The sequence below is a fragment of the Dreissena polymorpha genome, chromosome 1, assembly GCF_020536995.1.
Source record: "Dreissena polymorpha isolate Duluth1 chromosome 1, UMN_Dpol_1.0, whole genome shotgun sequence".
NCBI classification, from domain to species: Eukaryota; Metazoa; Mollusca; class Bivalvia; order Myida; family Dreissenidae; genus Dreissena; species Dreissena polymorpha.
Genome location: NC_068355.1, coordinates 38,188,663 through 38,210,806, shown reverse-complemented (window position 1 = coordinate 38,210,806; position 22,144 = coordinate 38,188,663). Strand labels below are relative to the sequence as shown.

Sequence of the window (22,144 nt, the reverse complement as noted above, 5' to 3'; positions counted from 1 at the left end):
TATCCAGAAAATGTTCAGAGGGGGGGGGGGGCTGAACTGGGGAGGGTGCGGGAGGGGTGTCCCCTCGTGTCGCTGATTTTTTTTTGAAATGGCACCTTGAAATGACGCAATTTCAAGGTATCTTATCAGCAATTGGCATGATTAAAGTGCATGTAAAACAAACAAGAACTTTAGTTCAGACATCAAGTGTGACAGACAAACAGACACACAGGGGTAAATCAAATGCCTCTCACACCACTAAAGTGGTGTGAGTCATAATCTTTATCCAGAAATGTTAACAGTGTTAGATGGGAGGACCTCTTAATTAACCATGTTGTCGAATAGGGGAGAGGGGAGGTGCGGGAGGGGTGTCCCCTCCTGTCGTCGATTTTTAAATGGCACCTTGAAATGACGCAATTTTATGCTATCTAATCAGCATTTTGCATGATAAAAGTGCATGTAAAACAAACAAGAACTTTAGTTCAGACATCAAGTGTGACAGACAAGCAGACACACAGGGGTAAATCAAATGTCTCTCACACCACTAAAGTGGTGGGAGACATAATCTTTATCCAGAAATTGTTAACAGTGTTAGATGGGTGGACCTCCTAATTAACCATGTTGGATATCCTACTAAGTCACCCTCTTGTATGGGTAGATATTTATCAAACTTGGTTGTTATCATATTATGTATTATCTTGTTGAGTCTCGTGGTTCAAAAACTGTCAAATAAGGCAAAGTCATTGATAAACCTTTTTTTACAAATTATAAAAATAACATTTTAACAACACTCTTTATTTCAAGTTCTATCAATGCGGATGGCCGAATGATGATAGAGCGGTAGACTTTTGCTCCATGGCTCCAGGGGTTAGTGGTTCGAGTCCCATTGAGGTTTAATTTTTTTTAAGTCTTTACTTGTATTCCTGTTTTTTTTATTGGAGATTTTAGACCCAATGTTAACATTTATCAATATAACGCATTTTATGACAAACTTCAATACATGCCAAAATCTGTGAAAAGGCCCCTTTAAATTCATCAAAGAAACTTTCCGAAAAATTAATGAGCCATTTGTTAACATTTACCTATAGCTAATCAAATAGAGTAGCTTATCACTTACAGTCAGTGAAGCGTGCAGTTTAGCCGGCGAAGGTTAGATCGTCTGTACGCATGCCTGGGGGCTGATCACACAAATTGACAGCTGTTTATGGATTAATTAGGGGCATATGACAGGAAATACACAAGTGGATTGAAACTATAAGGGGCTCATTTAAAAAAACAAAAATGGTATCTTCCCAGCTAGCTGGGGGGGGGGGGGGGCTTTACCCCCCTAGCCCCCCACCTAAATACGCATCTGGACCGTTTTTAAAGAGTATAACATTGCACTCCAAAAAGATTTAGTATATTGTAACCACAACCACTGGTCTGCAAAACACCCTCAAAACAAGGACTTCAGTCACAACCTGAAAATAGATTCAGACAATATTCAGTGCAGCTCATCAACAGCTTGAAAATAAAGCAGCAGCACAAAACAATGCAGAAAATGCTCTTTAAATTGATATCTGGGGTAAAACAGACCTTTTTCGGGGGTCTTGCGTAGCGAGTGATGGTCACATTCCACTAAATCGGTATCCCTCCATCGAAAGTAGTGCCTATTTCTAAAGAGTTCCTCTTCTCTGCTCTTATAAAAGCAACTTAGATGTGCCTTTTGGGGTTATTTAATATATCATGTCTGTGTGTCCAAAACAAAACAGTGCATTTCATTGGAGGCTAAGTTGCAAAATTAAGTTTTAGGTAGGGGTGCGTTTAGTATAGTACTGGAGTTGTAATGTTTTAGAAGTTACATGGCATATCCTCGTATAGCAATTTTCGCAAGCGGACATGTTTATCTTTTACTTTATACAAAGCATGAACAATCTGACATAAACAAAAGACGAGACAAATGCGTTGAAAGTCTGTCGTTTCATAATAAAAAATTGCAAATCTGAAACCATGTTTTTTATTTTATCAATTTACCAAACGGTGAACAGGTCCCTTTAAGGGAATCATATTTAATGTAATCTGACTTAATTCACCGCCTGAGTGACGTTAATTGAATTGGTCTGATAAAGGCAATTGTGATTAGTTTTGATAAAACAAATACTCGACTTGTTATCGCGTAGGCTTGTGATTTAGCTAGATGTCATCTGACCAGTAATGTTTATCTAAAAGTCTCAACCATGAGTATTTGTAACACGTAGTTACTCATTGCATCTTTTTCCCTGTCTTTATCCTCTTGTTTCATACTTTCGTCGCCCTACGTATCTATTCTCAGCCTTTCATCGCCTCCGTCCGTCCGTCTGCCCACTCGTCCATCATTTCGTTTGGTCGTTAGGTCGTTTCGTTCGTTTGACTGATTTCTCAAAACACACTTTTAATTTGCAAAATTTTTAGTATTTTGCAGATATTTTCGGAGTTTTATTTCGATGATTGCTTTAAGTGTTAACTTGTTGTTCTATTATCAAGAATAATTTTTTCTAACATCATTGTGTATCAAATTAAGTTCAGATAATTCAACATAAATACATCTAATTATATCTAATTAATCTTTTTTTTTTATCGTTACAACTCGATATACTAAATCGAGACTAGTTAAAAATCGTACCATCTGAACCTTTCTAAACACAGAATAATAAATAGGGTCACACAACACAGATATATATAGTTCAAATTCCGCGTTTCTACCGTATAGGCGCTTTTGCACGCGTTTCGGACCACGCGGGATCGCTTTGTGTGCCGTGTCAGACGTAGTTTGGATCCTCGCTCGAGATTCACAGTGGCTGATTCGGATTGGTGACTACAAGTTAACGTTAATTTAGAAAGTTCCCATTGAATATATTTTCATCTTGGATGCAAACCTGTGTCTTATTAAGAAAAGATAAATTTATTCTTGGAAACGTCAAGCAATTAGAGCCGGTAGATATTTTATTTATTTATTTAAAGTTAATTCTTTGTAACGCTAGGCTATTGGATTCGCTAGTTTTTTTGTTTAGTTTTTTATCGTTTTAATATGAATTCTGTAATAATCAGTAGTCATTTAAGTAGAAGAAGTAAGAAGTGTATGCATAAGAAGCCTTTCAGTTGCATAATTTAATTAAGTAAATATTTTTGTATGCAAATACTACTAAGGCTACCCAATGATTTATTTCTCGGGGAGTACTTCTGTGTTTCATGGTCCAGTTTGATTGTTTATACAAAAACCAAGTATTATTTATACAATTTCGATCACCGTCCCAGGATTTCAAAGTAAAACAACGCAACTAAATCAATATTTACTTAAAGTAATGTGTAGCTCAAAACAAAATACTTGAATGTTCGCATATTCTAGAATTTAATGATTGTCAAATAACAAGTTAAACTTGATTGGAACATATGCCAGTTTGTATTGCTTCATTAACCTGACCATATAAAGTGTTTTCCTTCAACAAAACCAATAGCATTTCAAGAATAATAAGTTTCGTGTATTCGCTTTAAGCAACGCTCACTTTTCATAAAGTCACTGCACAGATGGACCGGCGTGCGGACGAATAGATGGTCGACAGACTGACAGATAGACAAACAGACGAACACTAGTGCAGATTACGATGGTGAACCCGGTATATATTTCCTAATTGCCGTATGAAAATAGCAAACCATATGGAAAGTGAGCGTTGCTTGGCGTTTACACGAAACTGAAATTTTCTTTCGAGACTCGGTTTAATTTAAGATCAATTATTAAACGCCAATTTTAGGTTGATAGAAACGTATAAAAAATATAAATAAAAACTTACAAAAATATACCCGCCCTGCCTACAAGAGTGCATAGGAAACCACTTATTAGGGTCTGTCATTGTCTCTTTTTGGAATAAAATAATGTCTTTTTAATATTAAAATGTTTTTATGTCCCCCACCACTATAGTGGGGGACATATTGTTTTTGCCCTGTCTGTTGGTTTGTATGTGTGTTTGTTTGCTCCAACTTTAACATTTTGCAATAACTTTTGCAATATTGAAGATAGCAACTTCATATTTGGCATGCATGTGTATCTCATGGAGCTGCACATTTTAAGTGGTGAAAGGTCAAGGTCAACCATAAAGGTCAAAGGTCAAATATATAGCTTCAAAGCGGCGCAAAAGGGGACATAGTGTTTCTGACAAACACATATCTTGTTTATCATTCAATTAAATCAATTCGTTCATCGTTCATCGAACGAAATAAGCGTGCATGTTAATTATCAGAATTGGTGAGTAAATGCAAAACATCACTAAATGCGCTTTCGAATTGTGTTTGATAACATATATCTCTTAAGCTGTTTTATCAAACATGTGTCGAGAAATTGGTTAGAAGGTTCAACTTACATTGCAGGGCCGGGCGCAGGAATTTTTGACTGGGGGTCCCAACCGGGGCGGATAAGGAAGGGCTCTCCCCTCATGAATTTTAAATTTGTTTAAAATGGCACTTTGTAAGCGGATTTGTAATGCTTAAAAAATTATTTTGTTATATAAATTAATTGAGTTTAACAAGTAAATCATCAACTTTCTGAAGTTTAAAGCTTTAAACATTGATGGAAAATTCACACCAATGTTCAAAGCTTTAGATTTCAGAGATGTATGATGTTTGATGAAGAAGGAAAGCAAACTTTGAAAATCAAAAACCTTTATTAAGAAATGTATCATAAAGCATGACTGACATTTAACCTTTATAATATTGTTTCTTTAAATTCACACAACCTCTAAAGTTTCAAAGTAAATTCATAATACAATGTTTATCATCTACTACACACGTTTACTTTCACTATTACCAACCCAGATAAACCATCATGCTCGTCTTTAACTCCGACCTTAGATTGGACTCATTTTCCGAACTTCTTTTCAAACGCTTTAAAATAGTGACCTGATATTTGGTATGTTAGTCTACCTACATGACTTACAGATGAAGTATGACTTTCGTTCCAGTCCATTGATTTTTGGCGACGTTATGGGCCTTGTTCTTAATTTTTGTTCTATATAATAACTGTTTTCCGGAGATTTTATGCAACGCTTTCACATAAGGTGCTGATTTTTATGGTCCGGGTAGGATGTCACATAGCGGTCGGACTTTCCGTCCATCCGTCCATCTGTCCCTTATACATTTCATTTCCTGGACTTTTTTCAGAACGCTTTAAGATATTGATCTGATATTTAGTTTGTGAGTCTACCTACATGACTTACAGATGAAGTGTGAGTTTCGTTCTGGTCTATTGGTTGTTCGCGAAGTTATGGGCCTTGGACTTAGACAAAGAAACCTACTGGGTCAAATCAATCAACATTATTTGTTTTTCATAAATTATTAATGTCAGCGATGTTCAAACCTACGACTTCTGTATCAGTTGCTTCCATTCGCTGCTTTTCTTTCCTTAGCCAATCAAAAGACGAGTTACATCTACCATCCATAGAGAAAGCATTCTGTATCAAAAGGGGTAATTAACGCTCGATTGGTCTTTGTCGGCTAAAGTATCCCGGGTACTCTTAAGTATACTTACATGTAACCCGGGTATGGTAACTATACTAAAACGTACCCGGGAATTTTAACGCTAAATCGGTCGTTGTCGGCTTATTTTGGAAATTAATTATGTTCACATTTATGTCAATTTTCTGTTAACTGGCCGTTATATTATCGAAACTCATACTCAAAAAGCATGTTGATGTAATTTTTTTAAAAGAGACGTTTGTTTAAGATAAACAATATCGTGTTACGGTAATCGGTAGCGCGTTTTACGACATCGGATTTTGGCGGGAATACAACTCGAGTACAGTCTAATATCGACCGGGTACGTTTAAGTATATTAACCGTACCCGGGGTACATGTAAGTATACTTAAGAGTACCCGGGATACATGTAAGTAGTACCCGAGCCGACAATTACTAGTCGAGCTTCATTAACTACCGGTAATCGGGAATGTGTGTACAAGGCGATAAAAACATTGCCTAGGGGCTTATTGTTACACATGCCCAATTAATTTCCTTCTTTGTTATATATAGAATTCGCAATCTTTGATCTCAAATTTCACCATGACCGAGCGATAAGCCAATATATTACTATACATGACTGGAAAGGTGGTTTCATAAGCTTACAAAAAAACTGCATTTGAAAAAAATTTATACGGCGTTACTCAAAATAATTACCTTAGAACATATGAACCGGTTTTGACAGCTACCGGCACTGCCATTTGAAGGCAAAAACCATGCCCTACTATTGAGGCTGGCAACCACTAACATACAAAGAAATGCACAAATCAGGCCTTTTGCCCTGTGACTTACACATGTACCTTTAAAATACCTAAACTCTTCATTTCAGATACATTTTTAAAATCTTATGCACCAGGACCTGCATCATATGAACTTAGTAGCAAACTGACTGCATGTAACCCCCCAAATTCCACTTCCGTTTAGGATTATGTAACCTTATCTGCACTTGCGAGTAAATTAGCGCAAATCCCCTTGTTTATCAGGGACAATAAAACCGTCTGCCCTTTTCTGTTTAGGTAAAGTGTACTGTGAGCCCTTTCATGAGAGAAAACTTGCAGAAGGCAGATTACTTGTATTTAAAAACTGGACAGCCAGCTGGGAAGGGGGGAGCCAGGGCCCAAGGCCTGGGTACGGGCCTGCATTGTTCGCGCGTAAAGCAATATCTATACATGATATACCTTTATCAGGGTTTTTAATACATTGGATACAAACGTATCAAACATTATCAGTTTTTCAAATCCAAAATTATCTCATTCGATTTCCCCTGTGATAAACCTCATTCGCTTTGATTTACTTAAATACACATGTGTTTACAACAATGAACTCCGCTTAAAAATGTTACCATGAACTTATGTACGAGCAATCATAAATAATAATTACAATAATAGCAACATAGTATATTCTTCAGATATCTTAGATGTTGCCATATACTTGATAAAATTCTGATAAAACAAGTTTCCCGTTGGATAAAAATTAAAAATCTCATACGAGCAATAAATGTAATTGTGTAAATGTGCAATTCAATATTGCGTCAGGTTGTACATTATTCTTTCGGTTAATAATTAATCACATCAGCGCTATGCGTTTTAAAGCCCCATAAACCATCTAAATCAACGAATATTTTGTAAAATGTTTCGTAAAAAAATGTTTACCCATTAACAATCAGTGTTCATTATACAATATCCGAACATTTACGAGCGAACGCGCACACCTTATAGAAAGCACAGGCAAGAGCGCTCCAAATTACAGTTAAAGATTAAAATGCATAAACACAGTTATGTTTTTCCCCGCATACACTTTCATTTGTGCACGCTCTCTTTTCTTTCTTTTTATTTGCTTGCTGAATCGCTAAAAGAATGACGTCCTCACGTGAGCTCCGCTTATTAATCGCATAATGGTTATTCATGAAAACTGCGTCGTGCTTCCGACGCTGCCCGAAGCGGAGCTCGCGTTCGCTCGTAAATGTTCGGATACCGGCGCGGGAAATTCACATGGAGTTTATTGTACCACAATAAATTTGATATTAATATTGTTGTTTTTTTTTGGTGTTGTTGAAAAATAATCAAATCGGCGCTTAACATTTAAATATTTTCCTTTATGGTAAATAAGAAATCACCTCAGCGTTTTCTATGTAATAAATAAGCAATCATATAAGCGCAACTCAAACTCCTTTGTGGGATAAAACATGATGACATTCATGTTGGTGAACATCAACACCTTAGCGCAATTACAAAACAAAATATCAAAGGGTATAATAAAGCATATAAAGTATTATCATCATCCTGAGAATTATTGCGCACACAATTTAAATATATAATACTTCGTCAGAAATATTGTCTTATAACTTGATAAACGTGTATTAAATATTTACTTATATTTTTAATATATTGTCTGCCTTATAGTTGGATGAAAATAAATATGTACTGTTCATTAAACACGAGTTATGACAAATCTTATTTTGCCGTTAATAAATTTGAAATTCCAATCTGAATGACAAATACAGTGTCAATTACTTAAAAACAATCACATAAAACATCATTGCGCAAAAACATATGATCCTAACGTCTTTGTTAAACTGGATTATATAAAAGCAACAGATTAAAAGCAAACGCACTGATAGCATCGATTGTTATCTGTCATAATTGTTATCGAAATCAAACGCAAATTTGACCAATACAGTTGAGCCTAAAAGCTCATGCGTTGACGACATTTCAATGTTTTAAGTTTTTTCCGACGCATATATAATGCTGTATTGCAAATGGGCCACTTACTGGCCCAAACATAACGCACACATGTTTTGACTTTGATTAACTGTTTCTACACGATTTTACACAGCAATTCATTCGGTTACATGATATTTACAAACGAGTCTAATGGGTCAACTGGTATGTGCCTATGCACTTTGTATCCACATTTATCATCCGGATAACATTATTGGATTTCGATACAAACATGTGTGTATAAATATAACTCTACGTGGTATTTAAGCGAACTGGGTAATAACATTTTTTGAATGTGTACGTATTTCTTAAAAAAGATCATGACTGAATGTATATGAAACAAAACATACAGTGTTGTATACAATATATTTATAATGTCTTGCCACAATTTAGGTGACAACAGAATAATTGGAAAGTTAAAGCAGTTTTCTTTGTAGAAACGGGGGCGTGTTGCAGTGTTAATCTTTTCTTTGTTTTACTGTCTTTCATTGCGGCTGAAACTTGTGCAGTTTGGAAAGCGTGCGAAGAGAAATCCAAAATATCGAAGTAAATTTCCATAAGGCGTAAAATTCGTTAAAATCATGTTCTTTATTGATAAAATAGCATAAACAGTTTTTTCAAAGACTACAGAAGCCTTATGATATTTATTGGTCCATGTCATGCATATATGATGAACTAACATTAAAACGTTTATGTGAAACTTCCGTTTGAGTTAAAAGTTATGTTAATACCAGGCCTATGGTAAAGCGTAACTTTCTGGCAATGTGTAATTCTGTATGCCCATGATTTAAGTTCGATGCATGATGTGGTATTGCCGTAATGAATTTTCATTCAGTTTTTGCAATCAACCACCTTTTTGTATTTTTTATAAAGTTATATTTGAATGCTAAAACTTAGATTCTTGACATCTTTACATATTTATTAATGAATCGAAATTAATTTTTTATGGTCATTTTTTTCATTATTTATTTATCCGTGGTCATGCATTTCTTATTTACTTTGAACATACTGCTTATCAAATGCAAACGTAAGGCATACTCTTTCCAATGTTAATACTGATCGACCGATGTACAATAGTCATACGACTGAAATTCACCCCCATTGGACCGGTTAAAATTGGGTCACTGCTATCAGCGTTTCAAATAATACGTCACATGATTCGGGCGTACGGATGCAAGATTAGCATCCTATTCATGTGAGATCGAAGCTGACCCGGCCTTGATATATCTAGATATATGAAATATATTGATATGGCCCGTACCCAGTATTGTGGTGATCACTTTGATCAACGGTGGGTGCTACGGGGATATACAGGAACAAACAATTAATTTGCTCATGTAAGTTGTTATATTTAAAATAAAAGCAGGTACTGCTAGTATTTTCCATAGCAAATAACAAAGGCTAAACTTATCATTTATGCATTTAATCTTGTTTTCAGCGACAGCATCATAAACAAAATCATTCGCAATGGTGTGAAAAATATCGTTGGTGATCTCGTCGTCGGACATATTTCTTATTATTACTTTAATTTATATATGACACATGTTGTTTGTTGTTTCAAAAAGTACTGATTTTGTTTTAAATGATGACTTATGTTACAGGCTGTTTTCATAACAAACGTGTGATTGATATACGTTATTTGTCGTAGACAGAAGTTGTTTCGTGTGTGGCATGATTTGTTTAATAATTAACGTAGATGGTGTCTTATAAGTGTTGATCATAAAAACAAACATTCTGTTTATATATATAGGGGATAGTGTTATATTGCGTGCATTCTGTTTATATATAGGGGATAGTGTTATATTGCGTGCATTCTGTTTATATATAGGGGATAGTTTTATATTGCGTGCATTCTGTTTATATATAGGGGATAGTGTTATATTGCGTTCATTCTGTTTATATATAGGGGATAGTGTTATATTGCGTGCATTCTGTTTATATACATGTATAGGGGATAGTGTTATATTGCGTGCATTCTGTTTATGTATAGGGGATAGTGTTATATTGCGTGCATTCTGTTTATATATATATAATTATATATATATAGGGGTTAGTGTTATATTGCGTGCATTCTGTTTATGTATATATAATTATATATATATAGGGGATAGTGTTATATTGCGTGCATTCTGTTTATATATATATAATTATATATATATATAGGGGATAGTGTTATATTGCGTGCATTCTGTTTATATATATATAATTATATATATATAGGGGATAGTGTTATATTGCGTGCATTCTGTTTATATATATATAATTATATATATATAGGGGATAGTGTTATATTGCGTGCATTCTGTTTATATATATATAATTATATATATATAGGGGATAGTGTTATATTGCGTGCATTCTGTTTATATATAGGGGATAGTGTTATATTGCGTGCATTCTGTTTATATATAGGGGATAGTATTATATTGCGTGCATTCTGTTTATATATAGGGGATAGTGTTATATTGCGTGCATTCTGTTTATATATAGGGGATAGTGTTATATTGCGTGCATTCTGTTTATATATAGGGGATAGTGTTATATTGCGTGCATTCTGTTTATATATAGGGGTGTTATATTGCGTGCACTGCCGTGCAGGTTCTGAATTCTGCAAAGTTAAATCAAATGCGATGTTAAATGGTACAACTTAATTGATAAACTACCAACTACCAATCTCTAAAAGAAATACTATGTTTTCTATCCAACTACAAATTGAGGAACACAATTAAATCGGATCCATGATTTTTCAGACTTCAATGTTGTGCAATTTTTATGTTTTGTTTACATTTATTTCAGACTGATACAAAGACAGCCATAACTGCCTGCAATGTCAGCGACACGATTCGTCGATTTGATACACACATTCGACTGGGAACAAACGCAGACAAAACTCGGCTGCGTCACGTTGTCCTTCTTCTACTTCGTGTGCGTGTATTTCGCAACAAATGCCATTTCATACATATTTTTGACATACAGAAACCTTAAAACCAAAGAAAAGGTCTTCTGGAACTTAGCGGTTGCGCGTGGGAATTTCGGATTTTTCGCCATCGTAATCGGGCTTTGGGCTTTATTTGTTGACAACGAATTGCACAAAGATGTGGTCTTCGCTACCACACCTATTAGTCACTTTGCCATGTGCACTACGACCGGTTTCTTCTTATTCGAGTGCTTAATGGTTCTTTGGTCCGACATCTACTTCAAGCAGTTCAACATGTTGTTGAATATCCACCACTGGGTTTCCCTTATTGGTTATTCTATCGTTCTCACCAACGGAAGCACCCACTACTTGGGCTGTCGGGGACTGTTATTAGAAATGTCCACGCCTTTCAGCTGCCTCTGCTGGACGCTCCTAAAGGCCGACCTCGCCCATTCCTTCATCTGGAAAGCGAACCAGTTCTTACTCGTGCACACATTCCACACTCGCTCCATCATCGAGTGCTACATGTGGTACATCACTTACATGAACTGGGACGCTATTTGGGCTTCGATGCCCGCTGGTACTTTCTACCCTCTATACCTACAGCTGGTGCTCGTCACGTTCATCATGACCCCGTACTGGACATACAAAAAGACAGTCCAAATGATCAATCCTGTCGATTGGAACTTTGAGGAAAGCGCTGATGCCAAAAGAAAGAAAGACAAGTCAGCAAATGGACATATAAAGGCGAATTAAACTTACGATTCTAACTCTGCAATACATTTCAAGAGATAAGATCACTACATTTGACTGTTGGAGTCAAGCGTATGCTATGTATTGTCATGTCATGTAGTATGTTTGGTATCTATGTCGTGTTTAACTCGCTCTTTGTAGACACGGCTTTACTCACAAGAAGAATTACGTGTTTGTTAAAATATTGAACACTGTTTAATAAACAAAACAAACAATATTTTAACATTGTTGCAATTATATATTTATTTTATATTGTATAAGATCACCCATTATCTATTGTTTACAATCACACACGAAATTTAATGAATATAAATAGATACATAGAGTTCTTCTATTCAAATGAGGCTCTTGGAAAGGACCTAGGTACTAGGTGGAAAAAGTTTTGTTGTTTCATTTCTTATCATAGGATACGATATCTTTACTTGTAAAAAATGTTTATGAGGTTATCTCATGTCTTTGTGAATAGCTCTGTCCAAAACCAAACTTTAAATTTGCGTTTTGACACATATTATTTGATGAGATTAAATTTATGTCGTTGGTGTTTTGCCCCGATGACAAATCGAGGAAACTTCAATATTGTTTAAAATATGTATATTAAATTATTAATGCATAACTTGCCATAAATTACTTGAAGAAATGTGACACATCATTTAGTACAATATTTTTGTAAGTTGTAGCCCATAAAAAGGTTATACAATAAGCATTATTTATCTGTATGCAAGACTCATATATGTTATCACGCGAGTACCATATTGTTTATTTGTATTCCTAGGTAAACCTTTTTACTCGCTATTGCAATATATGTTTATTTTTTTTCATTGTTTGTATATATAATACTCTAAAGTAGATGCGTGCAATAGAACAGTTGTAAGTGTATAATGTGACAATGTTAATATTAGTACAAAATATTGTATGAAAAAAATCATTAAATCACTTTAAATCATATCTGATGTGCAAACATGCTGTTTAACATGCTGTTAAATGCTTTACACACTCAACTTTGGAAAACTCCACTCTTAAATAAATGCTCTTAAATAAATGTCTTCTCTTGCTTTTCCATAGAACATACGATTTGAATATAACACTCTGGTATGTGTAATACGATAAACATTTTTATTTAATTATGTAGACACGAGTGTTTGGGAGACTTTTAAACTAAACTCAGCGTATTTTCTTTACATACTTTGCTGTTAGTTGTAAAAAGAAGCATGTTTAACAATGAAAGTGATTTTATTAAGAAGATGTATTTTGTGTTTTTTTTCCACAAGTGGTAAGCGTGTGGCTATGATATTAATTAGTGAAAACATCATTTTGAATGATAAATAATCATATTATAACGAAAAATTAACTTTTCTGAACAAAATATTTCACTATCAAATATATATATAACAAGGTATGCAACTCAAAATCAGCCCAAAACGGGGTGCATCGCTTTGAACAGCTATATCTTCATCAATTGTGCAGCGATTTTCACGATCTCGGTCTTATTCAACGCAGAAATGAATTTCCTTTCTGGAAATGTATATGTCTTGCAATATTTTTTACAAATGCTGGATCAACTTTGAAGAAATAACACGATACACAACTCGTATGACCCAGTTGACAGTGATCATGCATTATTTATGAATGAAATCTCCAGTTGTAAAGACACACCTCCGCATTGGACCAATGAAATCACTCGTATGTTTAAAATGTCAGTTAGTTGAAATGTATGTAAACAAAGGTTTCAAACGGCGCTGGACAGTTAGTCTTGATGCAGAATGTAACGACAAGAACGGTAATAATGTTTTTTCATACGTTTTATTGAATTATGGTATCGAACTACATGAACTTTGTAGGGAAGTTGCCCTTTACTCCGTGAAGATTTCAGTCTTAAAGACAGCATGATGACTGTCAACTGGGTCATGCGAGTTGTGTATCGTGTTATTTCTTAATAGTTGACCCAGCATTTGTAAAAATATTGCAAGACATATACATTTCCAGAAAGGAAATTCATTTCTGCGTTGAATAAGACCGAGATCGTGAAAATCGCTGCACAATTGATGAAGATATGGCTGTTCAAAGCGATGCACCCCGTTTTGGGCTGATTTTGAGTTGCATACCCTTGTTATATATATATATTTGATAGTGAAATATTTTTTTTCAGAAAAGTTAATTTTTCGTTATAATATGATTATTTATCATTCAAAATGATGTTTTCACTGATTAATATCATAGCCACACGCTAACCACCTGTGTTTTTTTCGTCACAAATTGTCTAAAATTGTTCATCTTACAAACGAAGTAATATATATTATTTCTCAACAAACGCATGTTAAACAAGTTTTTCATTAACAATTAATTCCTCTCTTGGTTTCTGTGTTTGATTCCAATTAATTTCATAAACATGTGCACCGAAACATATGTCTATTCAAAGCACATTTTAACAGAAAAGCTCGAATAATCAACATCATATTTTGGCTATGGTTTGTCTTGATTAAAACACCAACATCTCGGTTGGTCACCCGGTCATTTGCTCCACTTGCCTTTAAGAAACATAACCTGTACCCGCACGCAAACCTTTTGAGCACTTAGGTTTAGACCCTTGACCTGAAAACAAAAATTAAACGCGGGGTATATATTGGTTAATTGGCCTAGTTTTCTTTAAAAATAATATATATATTATATATATCAAAGAAAACAGCTCAGACTACGTAATCCACTTCAAGTGCTTAATAATGTCATCTTTAACAAAAAGTATTTGGTTCGTAATAGAATAGCATTTTATGGATCTTTATTGGAATGATGAGAGAACAGTATAAGCAAATAAGTAGTTGCAATCATATGAACACTGTTACTTAGTTCCTGTACACCCTACTTGAGTAGTTTCGGACTTGATTATTACTACACGCGTTTTGCTCGTTTCTTAGGTTAATTGTGTAGATTTAAAAAATACTGTCAACATATCCAAATAGACATTATTTAACCAATTCTGCATCCAGAGGCAAACACGCATCGCGCTTTTGTCCGCACCGACACTCTGACAGGTGGGGGGGGGGACTCATTTCTATAAGAAGTTGCCCAGGTAACACACAGCACACAGCTGTAAAGAAGATGACACGATGGTGGTTAAGACGCTTCGATTCACAACCGGAATTGTTCGGACTTCGTGGTTAATCGAGTCAATCAAGCGATAAGGCAGTCATTTGAAGCATCCGTTATTCTATAAAGTTAAACAAATACATAAAAAGCAGCTTTGATATAAAGGGACATGCATATTATGCGCTCTCAGCTTTTAAAATCTCGATAGTTTTTCCTGTCACGGCTTTAAGAACACCTCTACGCCATCTTACGTTCCTTGACACAAATGTCAGTGACGGTAAATATCTGCGGAACGTAGATAAATAATGGTAAAATACTGACAACTACATGTGTATGTCAATAGTTTTTATTGCATTTCTAATAAATAAACGTCGAAAAAATCAACCACAATATATGATAAACGGTTAAAAAATCATAACGTCCAACCTACCGCCCCGTATTTGGTAATCAATTCGTTGACTGTGCATGTGTCATCCAATCCACACATAACATCAACTATCGCCAATGTAAGCCTCACAATCATGGTTTCCTTATTCTTATTTTGATAGGCTAAAAAACTAGAATAACAACACAATAATACGTATTTTATTTCCACTAAAATGTTACATATGTGAAACCCTTTTCGATAACTTGTGTGGCGGTAAAAGTTTTTTTCCAACTTTCCAACAAACATCTTCTAAATCATAACATATCTTACTTTCAACGTTTGTATCAATATTTCGAATATCATTAAATATGATAAAACATGATCGAATCTCAATCTGGAACGCCCAAAAAATTACGACCTTCACCATGCTATATTTATAGCAAAACTCATTCCTGTATGGATTAAATAAGTGTTAAACTAATACACTCTTTATTTCGCGTTGACGTACTCAACCAAATGTTAACTTTTTTAAAGTTTTTTTTTAACAATTTAAACCTGGTCGCTATTAAACCTCGCGGTTGTAAAATTGAGATTAACCTTACATTGTTTTTAAAGAAGCACTTCAATCTTACTTTTTACGAATAACGCCCAAACTGTTTTCAGTATCACTTCTTATTATTAAAATTTATTCTACACGCTCTTCGTATGGCATTTTAAGCACATAAGCACGCATATGCAACTGACCTTTAATATAAGATTTTGTGCATTTAGGAATATCCGGTCTCTTGTGCGTAGTTGTCGTTTTGCAAACGTCAGATATTGTTCTGATCCTGTTGTTTGACGCTTTGAAAATATATGTGATAAGATTATCTTGCGCTGATTAACCGTTTTCTTATTAGACGCATTCAATTTAGATACTTAAGTTTAGTCTCCCGATAACCGGAACATGATATGATACTTCAAATCCTGTTAAAGTCATTGAGGATGAAGGTTCTGTATTCGCAAAACTGTAAATAAACATAATTTAAGTTGCACTTAAATCATGTCATAGTTATATTTATAGATGGAAATCTGTTTGTTTACAATAAATAATCAACTACGTGCTCTAAATATGTTTTCTTCCTTTTCTTGGAGCTGAAATTTCACGTTTATTATATTTGCATTATTTACATATCTATGTTATGTTCTTGTCAACTAATTTCACAATGACAACACACTATCAGTTGTATACCTGTGCCTACTTACATGAAAACACATTTTACAGCGGTATGATGTAAAGTAAAGTACCTTTAAGGGGGACCGAATGATTTTACTTCCACCGGTGAGGTTGTGTTTGTATGTTTCAAGCAACGTAAAATCGGTGATTTTACACGCACTGGAGAAAGTGTAAAAGTTGTTAAACAAGCACTGTTGAGGTTAAATGGGTGATTGTACAAGCACCGTTGAGGCTGACTTTGATATTTTACAAGCACCGTTGATGGGCGTAAGGGTGATTTTACATTCCACTAAACCATTGTGTACCCCTCCGTGGTGCTTATTTCTAAAGAAATTAGAGGTTATGTAGGGTGTATTGGTAATTCTACAAGGCATTCTCTTTTAAAAAATTCATTAAAAGGTTTCTAAAAAGCGAATGTCGTTGTCAATCAAACGTCTACATCAGTCCAATTGCCTTTTAAATTAAAATAGAACACAGATCACCCATTCAGGTCGTTATGATTGAATTAAATGGAAATTGTTCAGTCTATTCCCCTTTGAAGACTTTTACCGTAAATATATTCCAATTTATTTATTTGTATGATACATTTGTGATTTTTTTATACATTTTTAAAACATTTGTATATCTTGGGTCTTGAAATATGTTGCGATTCGCATGATCTTACGTTTTACACCAGCCGGAAGTTTTCGCGTCTCAACTTAAGATTCTTCAAATTCGAAAAAAAAACATCATCTTTTAATCTGTTACGAGTATGCCATATAAACCAAAGTCATAATAATGTTTAATTTCAGTATCAATTATATTATCTTAATATACATTTTGCTTATAGTCATACATTCTAGTCATGAATTATTACTGCATATAATCGATAACCAAACAAATTAAAAATATTTATTTAATGTTTTTAATTTAAAGATATGTTGTCCCCAACATCAAAAGTGATTATATTAAACGATATTTGAATATTTATGTATTTATTAACAAACCGAACAAAGGCACCATTTGGTTTTTAATTTGTACACAGCTACGTACAGAAATTCCGAGGCTAGATATATGTTATAATATTATCATGTCTAGAATTAAGTTATCGTACAAGTACTTGAAGTGGCATTTGATTCGTTATTATTTTTCATGTGATACAATAGAAATAAAATATGAATGTACCTGTGTACGCATTTACACAAGCAAACATATTTCAAAAGTAGAAAAGCTCCATCATGAACGTATGTCAATTTGTGTTTGGTAAATACCTTATTGTCCCATATAACCTTTAGCACAATGCTTAATTAAAAAGTACATACTAATACATCAGAACCTATTGCATTTTATCATTAATTTTGATTCACGTTAACATACAAATTCAGCGGACATAGATATGAAAACACAATCAATTATTTAAAAAAAATCTCTTATAGAAGCGATGAACTTAAATTATACACAAAATTTACACATTATCTGTACAATTTGCATGACTGTTCAAATGACGCTCTTCAAATTAGTAATATTTACGTTGTCAATATAATGAAATTAATGCATTTCGAATAGGCGATTGTTCTTATATAACTAAGTGATGTTAATTTGACTGAAAAAAATACATTGTTGTTTTGTTATTACTATGCATTTTTTTGAAAATGCTATTAAAAATGGAATTTTAACAAACATGTCGACAAACAGCGTTATATTAAGTTTTTATCGTAAGGAAGGTTATAACAAACACATGTCTTTACACTTTATATAAAATACCAAACATACTATGTCCTATTGCTTTAAATTTCAAACCAAGGTCAATTGTTTTATCGGCATGTGGATATCTATCGTAATTGTTTATTTATTTATAACTGACACTTTTTTTTGTGCATATAATATTCATGTTATCAACGACCACGCGGTCACCCGTGACACTGTGCATGTGATCATAGTCAGGTTACCATTTTGCTGTATGTATAGAATTTGAAATAATAAATAAAGATTTTATTAAATTGTCACAACATATTCGTTATTACCGTTATTTTATCGATTAATTTGAAAGTGGATACCAAGAAGCACTTATTTAACTAAAACACAATTCTGAAAAATAGTCACTAGAATAAAATGTGACTCAATCAATATAATGCTTTCGGTTCGAGTTTGAGATTAAATTAATGTTACATCATTAACGTTGTTAAGTTAAAAAAAAAGAAACAGTAGTGTAATACCGAAAGAAAACATTCAGCTTTTATAGTGACCCTCCTATAATGAACGATGCAGTACCGATCGAAAAACGATATAATAAGTATTATACAGACTATGAGGACATCTAGACCGCGTCATGCGAAAATGGGCATTATACCATATGCGGCATGCGTATCTCCAAACCAGTCTGCATACTCTCGCAGTCTGAGCAGGAGTTATGCCTTCCTCTAGTGAGAATAAGAAACATTGCATGACCCCATAAAGTACAGCAAAATTCCTGACCAGACCTTGCGATTCCGCTGGTTTGAATGTAGCTACGCTGCTCCCGTATGACATAAGACCCATTTTCGCCGGACGCGGCTTATATACAGTTCAATCAAATTGTTTTTAGTGTGTTGAGAAATACAACTGACATCAGTCTCAGAAAGTATGTTATTTTTGTTTTACCGAATGTATTGCATTGTATGTAATGTATTGTAATAATTTTCTATAAATCCATCGCATTATGTTAAGAGTTTTTTTTTATTCTAGGCTATATTTGAATGAATGTTAAATGCTCGCCTTATTAAAAAGGGTGTTATAGAAACAATAGCAAAAACATTCCAGCCGAAAAAAGTTCAGTACCGTTTTGATGTCGAATACAGTCGGCAAAGGTAAACAAACGCACTACGAACTTAACTGTTAAATCGACTATTGCAGCTTCGTCGTAGTGAAAACGAAAACTTCTTTGTCTTGTCTTTCAATATTTTGATTTTACTCAACTGATAAATAAAAAAATACAATGATCCTATATGGCGTTATATTTCTTTGACTATAAAAGCAGATTATTCATGTATATCATACTAAATATCAAATATTACTTATTTTATGAATTGAAGATGTTTTAACTGAATTATATCAAACATGCTTAATATTTTCTAAAACAATATTACGCAGATATCTTGTACTGCATTAAATAATGTAAGAAAAATATGTATCAATATTCATCAAGTTCATTTCTGTTCAAACCTTAAACAATGATTCAGTAAATATTGACCATAGTTACAAAACTCTCTTTTCCATTTTATAAAGGTTTTATCTCGTTGATTTTACCCATGTAGTATTTTGTGATTAATATAATAATACGTGTAACACTTGACAGAATTCTTCATATCTCAACTAATGACTCTAAAATTTTAATTAAGCTTTCTTCGCTTTCTTTTCATGTATTAAAATGATAAAATGCATACCAGGACGTAGAGGTATGATAAACAGAAAAACAGGTTAGTTACTGAACTTTTTGTAATGTATTAGGCTCGGCACGATTAACATAATGAAACGGTGTTTGCTTAAAATAACTTTGGGATTTTCCGTGTAGTTCGATTTTCCTATTCTATTTTTTAAAGAAATAATTTTCGACTAAGAAAATTGATGGGATAAATCGAATACTAGGTCGGTGCCGAATAAAGCAAAGTTTATTTTGCTCGGCACGAACATCTGAAAATTCATATTTTCTAAGGCTCGCAAAATAAACTTTGCTTTATTCGGCATCGACCTAGTATTGTCTATGTCTATGCCCTCTTTATGCAACTCTATGACGTGCGCACGTCATAGATATAGAGAATACTAGGTTAGCGTTAAATACAGAGAAGTTTATGTTGCGAGGCTTAGAACGCCGGAAGCGCGAGCCTTGGCGAGCGCTTTCGGTGTTCGAGCCGAGCAACATAAACTTCTCTGTATTCAACGCTAATCCTAGTATTCTATTTATCCCATTTGATTTTTTCAACGTGACATTTAACATAAATAGATCTAATAACCTTAACAATAATTTTAATTCAGTCATAAAAGCGCTTAAAATCTAACAAATGTAACCATGCGTAGTGATATACATGTATTTGTTCTGGTACGCAAAATAGTCTTTAAAAAATTCACACACAAACTGTAAAACAAGTAAAAATATCACCATATGCCTACATTCTATTTTACGCAGTATGCGAATTTTAACACAGTACGACCTCGAAAAGAAGATTTTACTTTACTATAATTTATTTTATTTACGAAAGAAAATTATCAAAATCCAATATGGCGGCCATTACTCCTGACAAAATGCTGTCGATGTCAACATACATGTAGGACTACACCATCGACGACCTAGTTCTGGCTACCATAACTTTAAATGTCGCTTTTTATGATTTTTGACTGGCGCGACTTTGTACAGGTCTGTCAATACTAAATAAACTGTACGCTGAAGTTTCTTTAGCTATCGAAAACCTTGACAATTTTGACAGACAATTGCAGCGACTGACACTTTATTTGACAAAATATACAGGGCAATACGTTTTCCGACTTCGGACGACGAACTTAAGGACGCGCAGAACGTGTTTTTTATATAATGTTATGGGAATGCCGTGTGTGATCCGATGCATCAATGGCGCCCATGTTAAAATCATTTCCCCGAGAACAGGGAACGACAAAAGTACAAACAAAAATCAAAACATTTAAGAACTAGTATCTTACCTTTAATTATCCTTTAAAATCCATCTTATAATCCATTTAACTCAATAATTGACGATTTTGCATCTAGGGTCTTTAATAATTATTTTAGCATAAAAATAAGGACCCTTATGCCATTCTATCACTTTATTCAAATGAGTTTATGAACGCGATAAACTTTCTTCTTCGTCACACGCTACGTCATGTACTCTACATTACTGCTGTTCAAATGAACCGGAGCAGTTTATCTTATAATAGCCGTTGGTAAACTCGGTTGCATTTGCAGATTTCTGCATACAAACATAATTATGTTTAAACTTGCACAATGTTTTATTTATCTATGGTAAATGCCCTTAATGTACGAGAAAATAATCTAATATATAAATACACAAAGAATGGAAAACATTCCAGTACACAACAGATAAATGAGTACAAAATACCCGTGTATAAAATGGGACGTTCCCAATTCCAGTGTGGTGCTATTTTTACTATCTTATACTTTACACAGCTCTATGCCTAACGTGAATTAAATAGGAACGCAAACATAGCAGATTATTCATGAACTGTGCGATATGTGTATGGCTTGTTGTACATTCTTAATATTTAAGTTGAATGTCAAAAGTATATGCTTTGGTTATAAACAATGCACATTACACGAAATAAGGAAAATGTGATCAATTGACAATTCAGAAAGTTCGACATACAGTACATGTAGAAAACATGTGAAATAAGTCGCGTTTATAATAAATCGTCAAAACAATGGGGAAAATGACGCAATAAGTATGTCATTTTATAACGCCATCAATCAGCTGATTCATTTTACGGATGGCGAAAAATTATGTCATATGACTATATTTCAAGGTTGAAGGTCGTATAATTTTGAAGCTTAAGTTTTGTCGACTTTGTTTCTTATGGAAAATCATTCAGTGGTAAAGACTAAAGTAAA

The 22,144-nt window shown here is 34.0% G+C and overlaps 1 protein-coding gene across 4 annotated transcripts; it reads left to right on the top strand.

Annotated features, from left to right (window-relative positions):
- Window positions 1–2,656: 2,656 nt before the first annotated feature.
- On the top strand, window positions 2,657–12,929 carry LOC127865034 (protein CLN8-like). Of its 4 annotated transcripts, none has more exons than XM_052404910.1 (2): window positions 2,657–2,808; window positions 11,017–12,929. In XM_052404910.1, exon 2 carries the CDS (start codon window positions 11,048–11,050, stop codon window positions 11,891–11,893), a length of 846 nt encoding a protein of 281 aa, XP_052260870.1. In that variant the 5' UTR covers window positions 2,657–2,808; window positions 11,017–11,047; the 3' UTR covers window positions 11,894–12,929. The 4 variants fall into 4 exon arrangements, with proteins under 4 accessions (XP_052260870.1, XP_052260869.1, XP_052260871.1 ...); XM_052404909.1 differs by having other exon boundaries at window positions 2,696–2,931; XM_052404911.1 differs by lacking the exon at window positions 2,657–2,808 and adding an exon at window positions 8,480–8,496.
- Window positions 12,930–22,144: the final 9,215 nt, after the last annotated feature.

Excerpts from the sequence above, each read along its gene's own strand:
- LOC127865034 (XM_052404910.1), top strand. The coding sequence starts at position 11,048 with ATGTCAGCGACACGATTCGTCGATTTGATACACACATTCGACTGGGAA.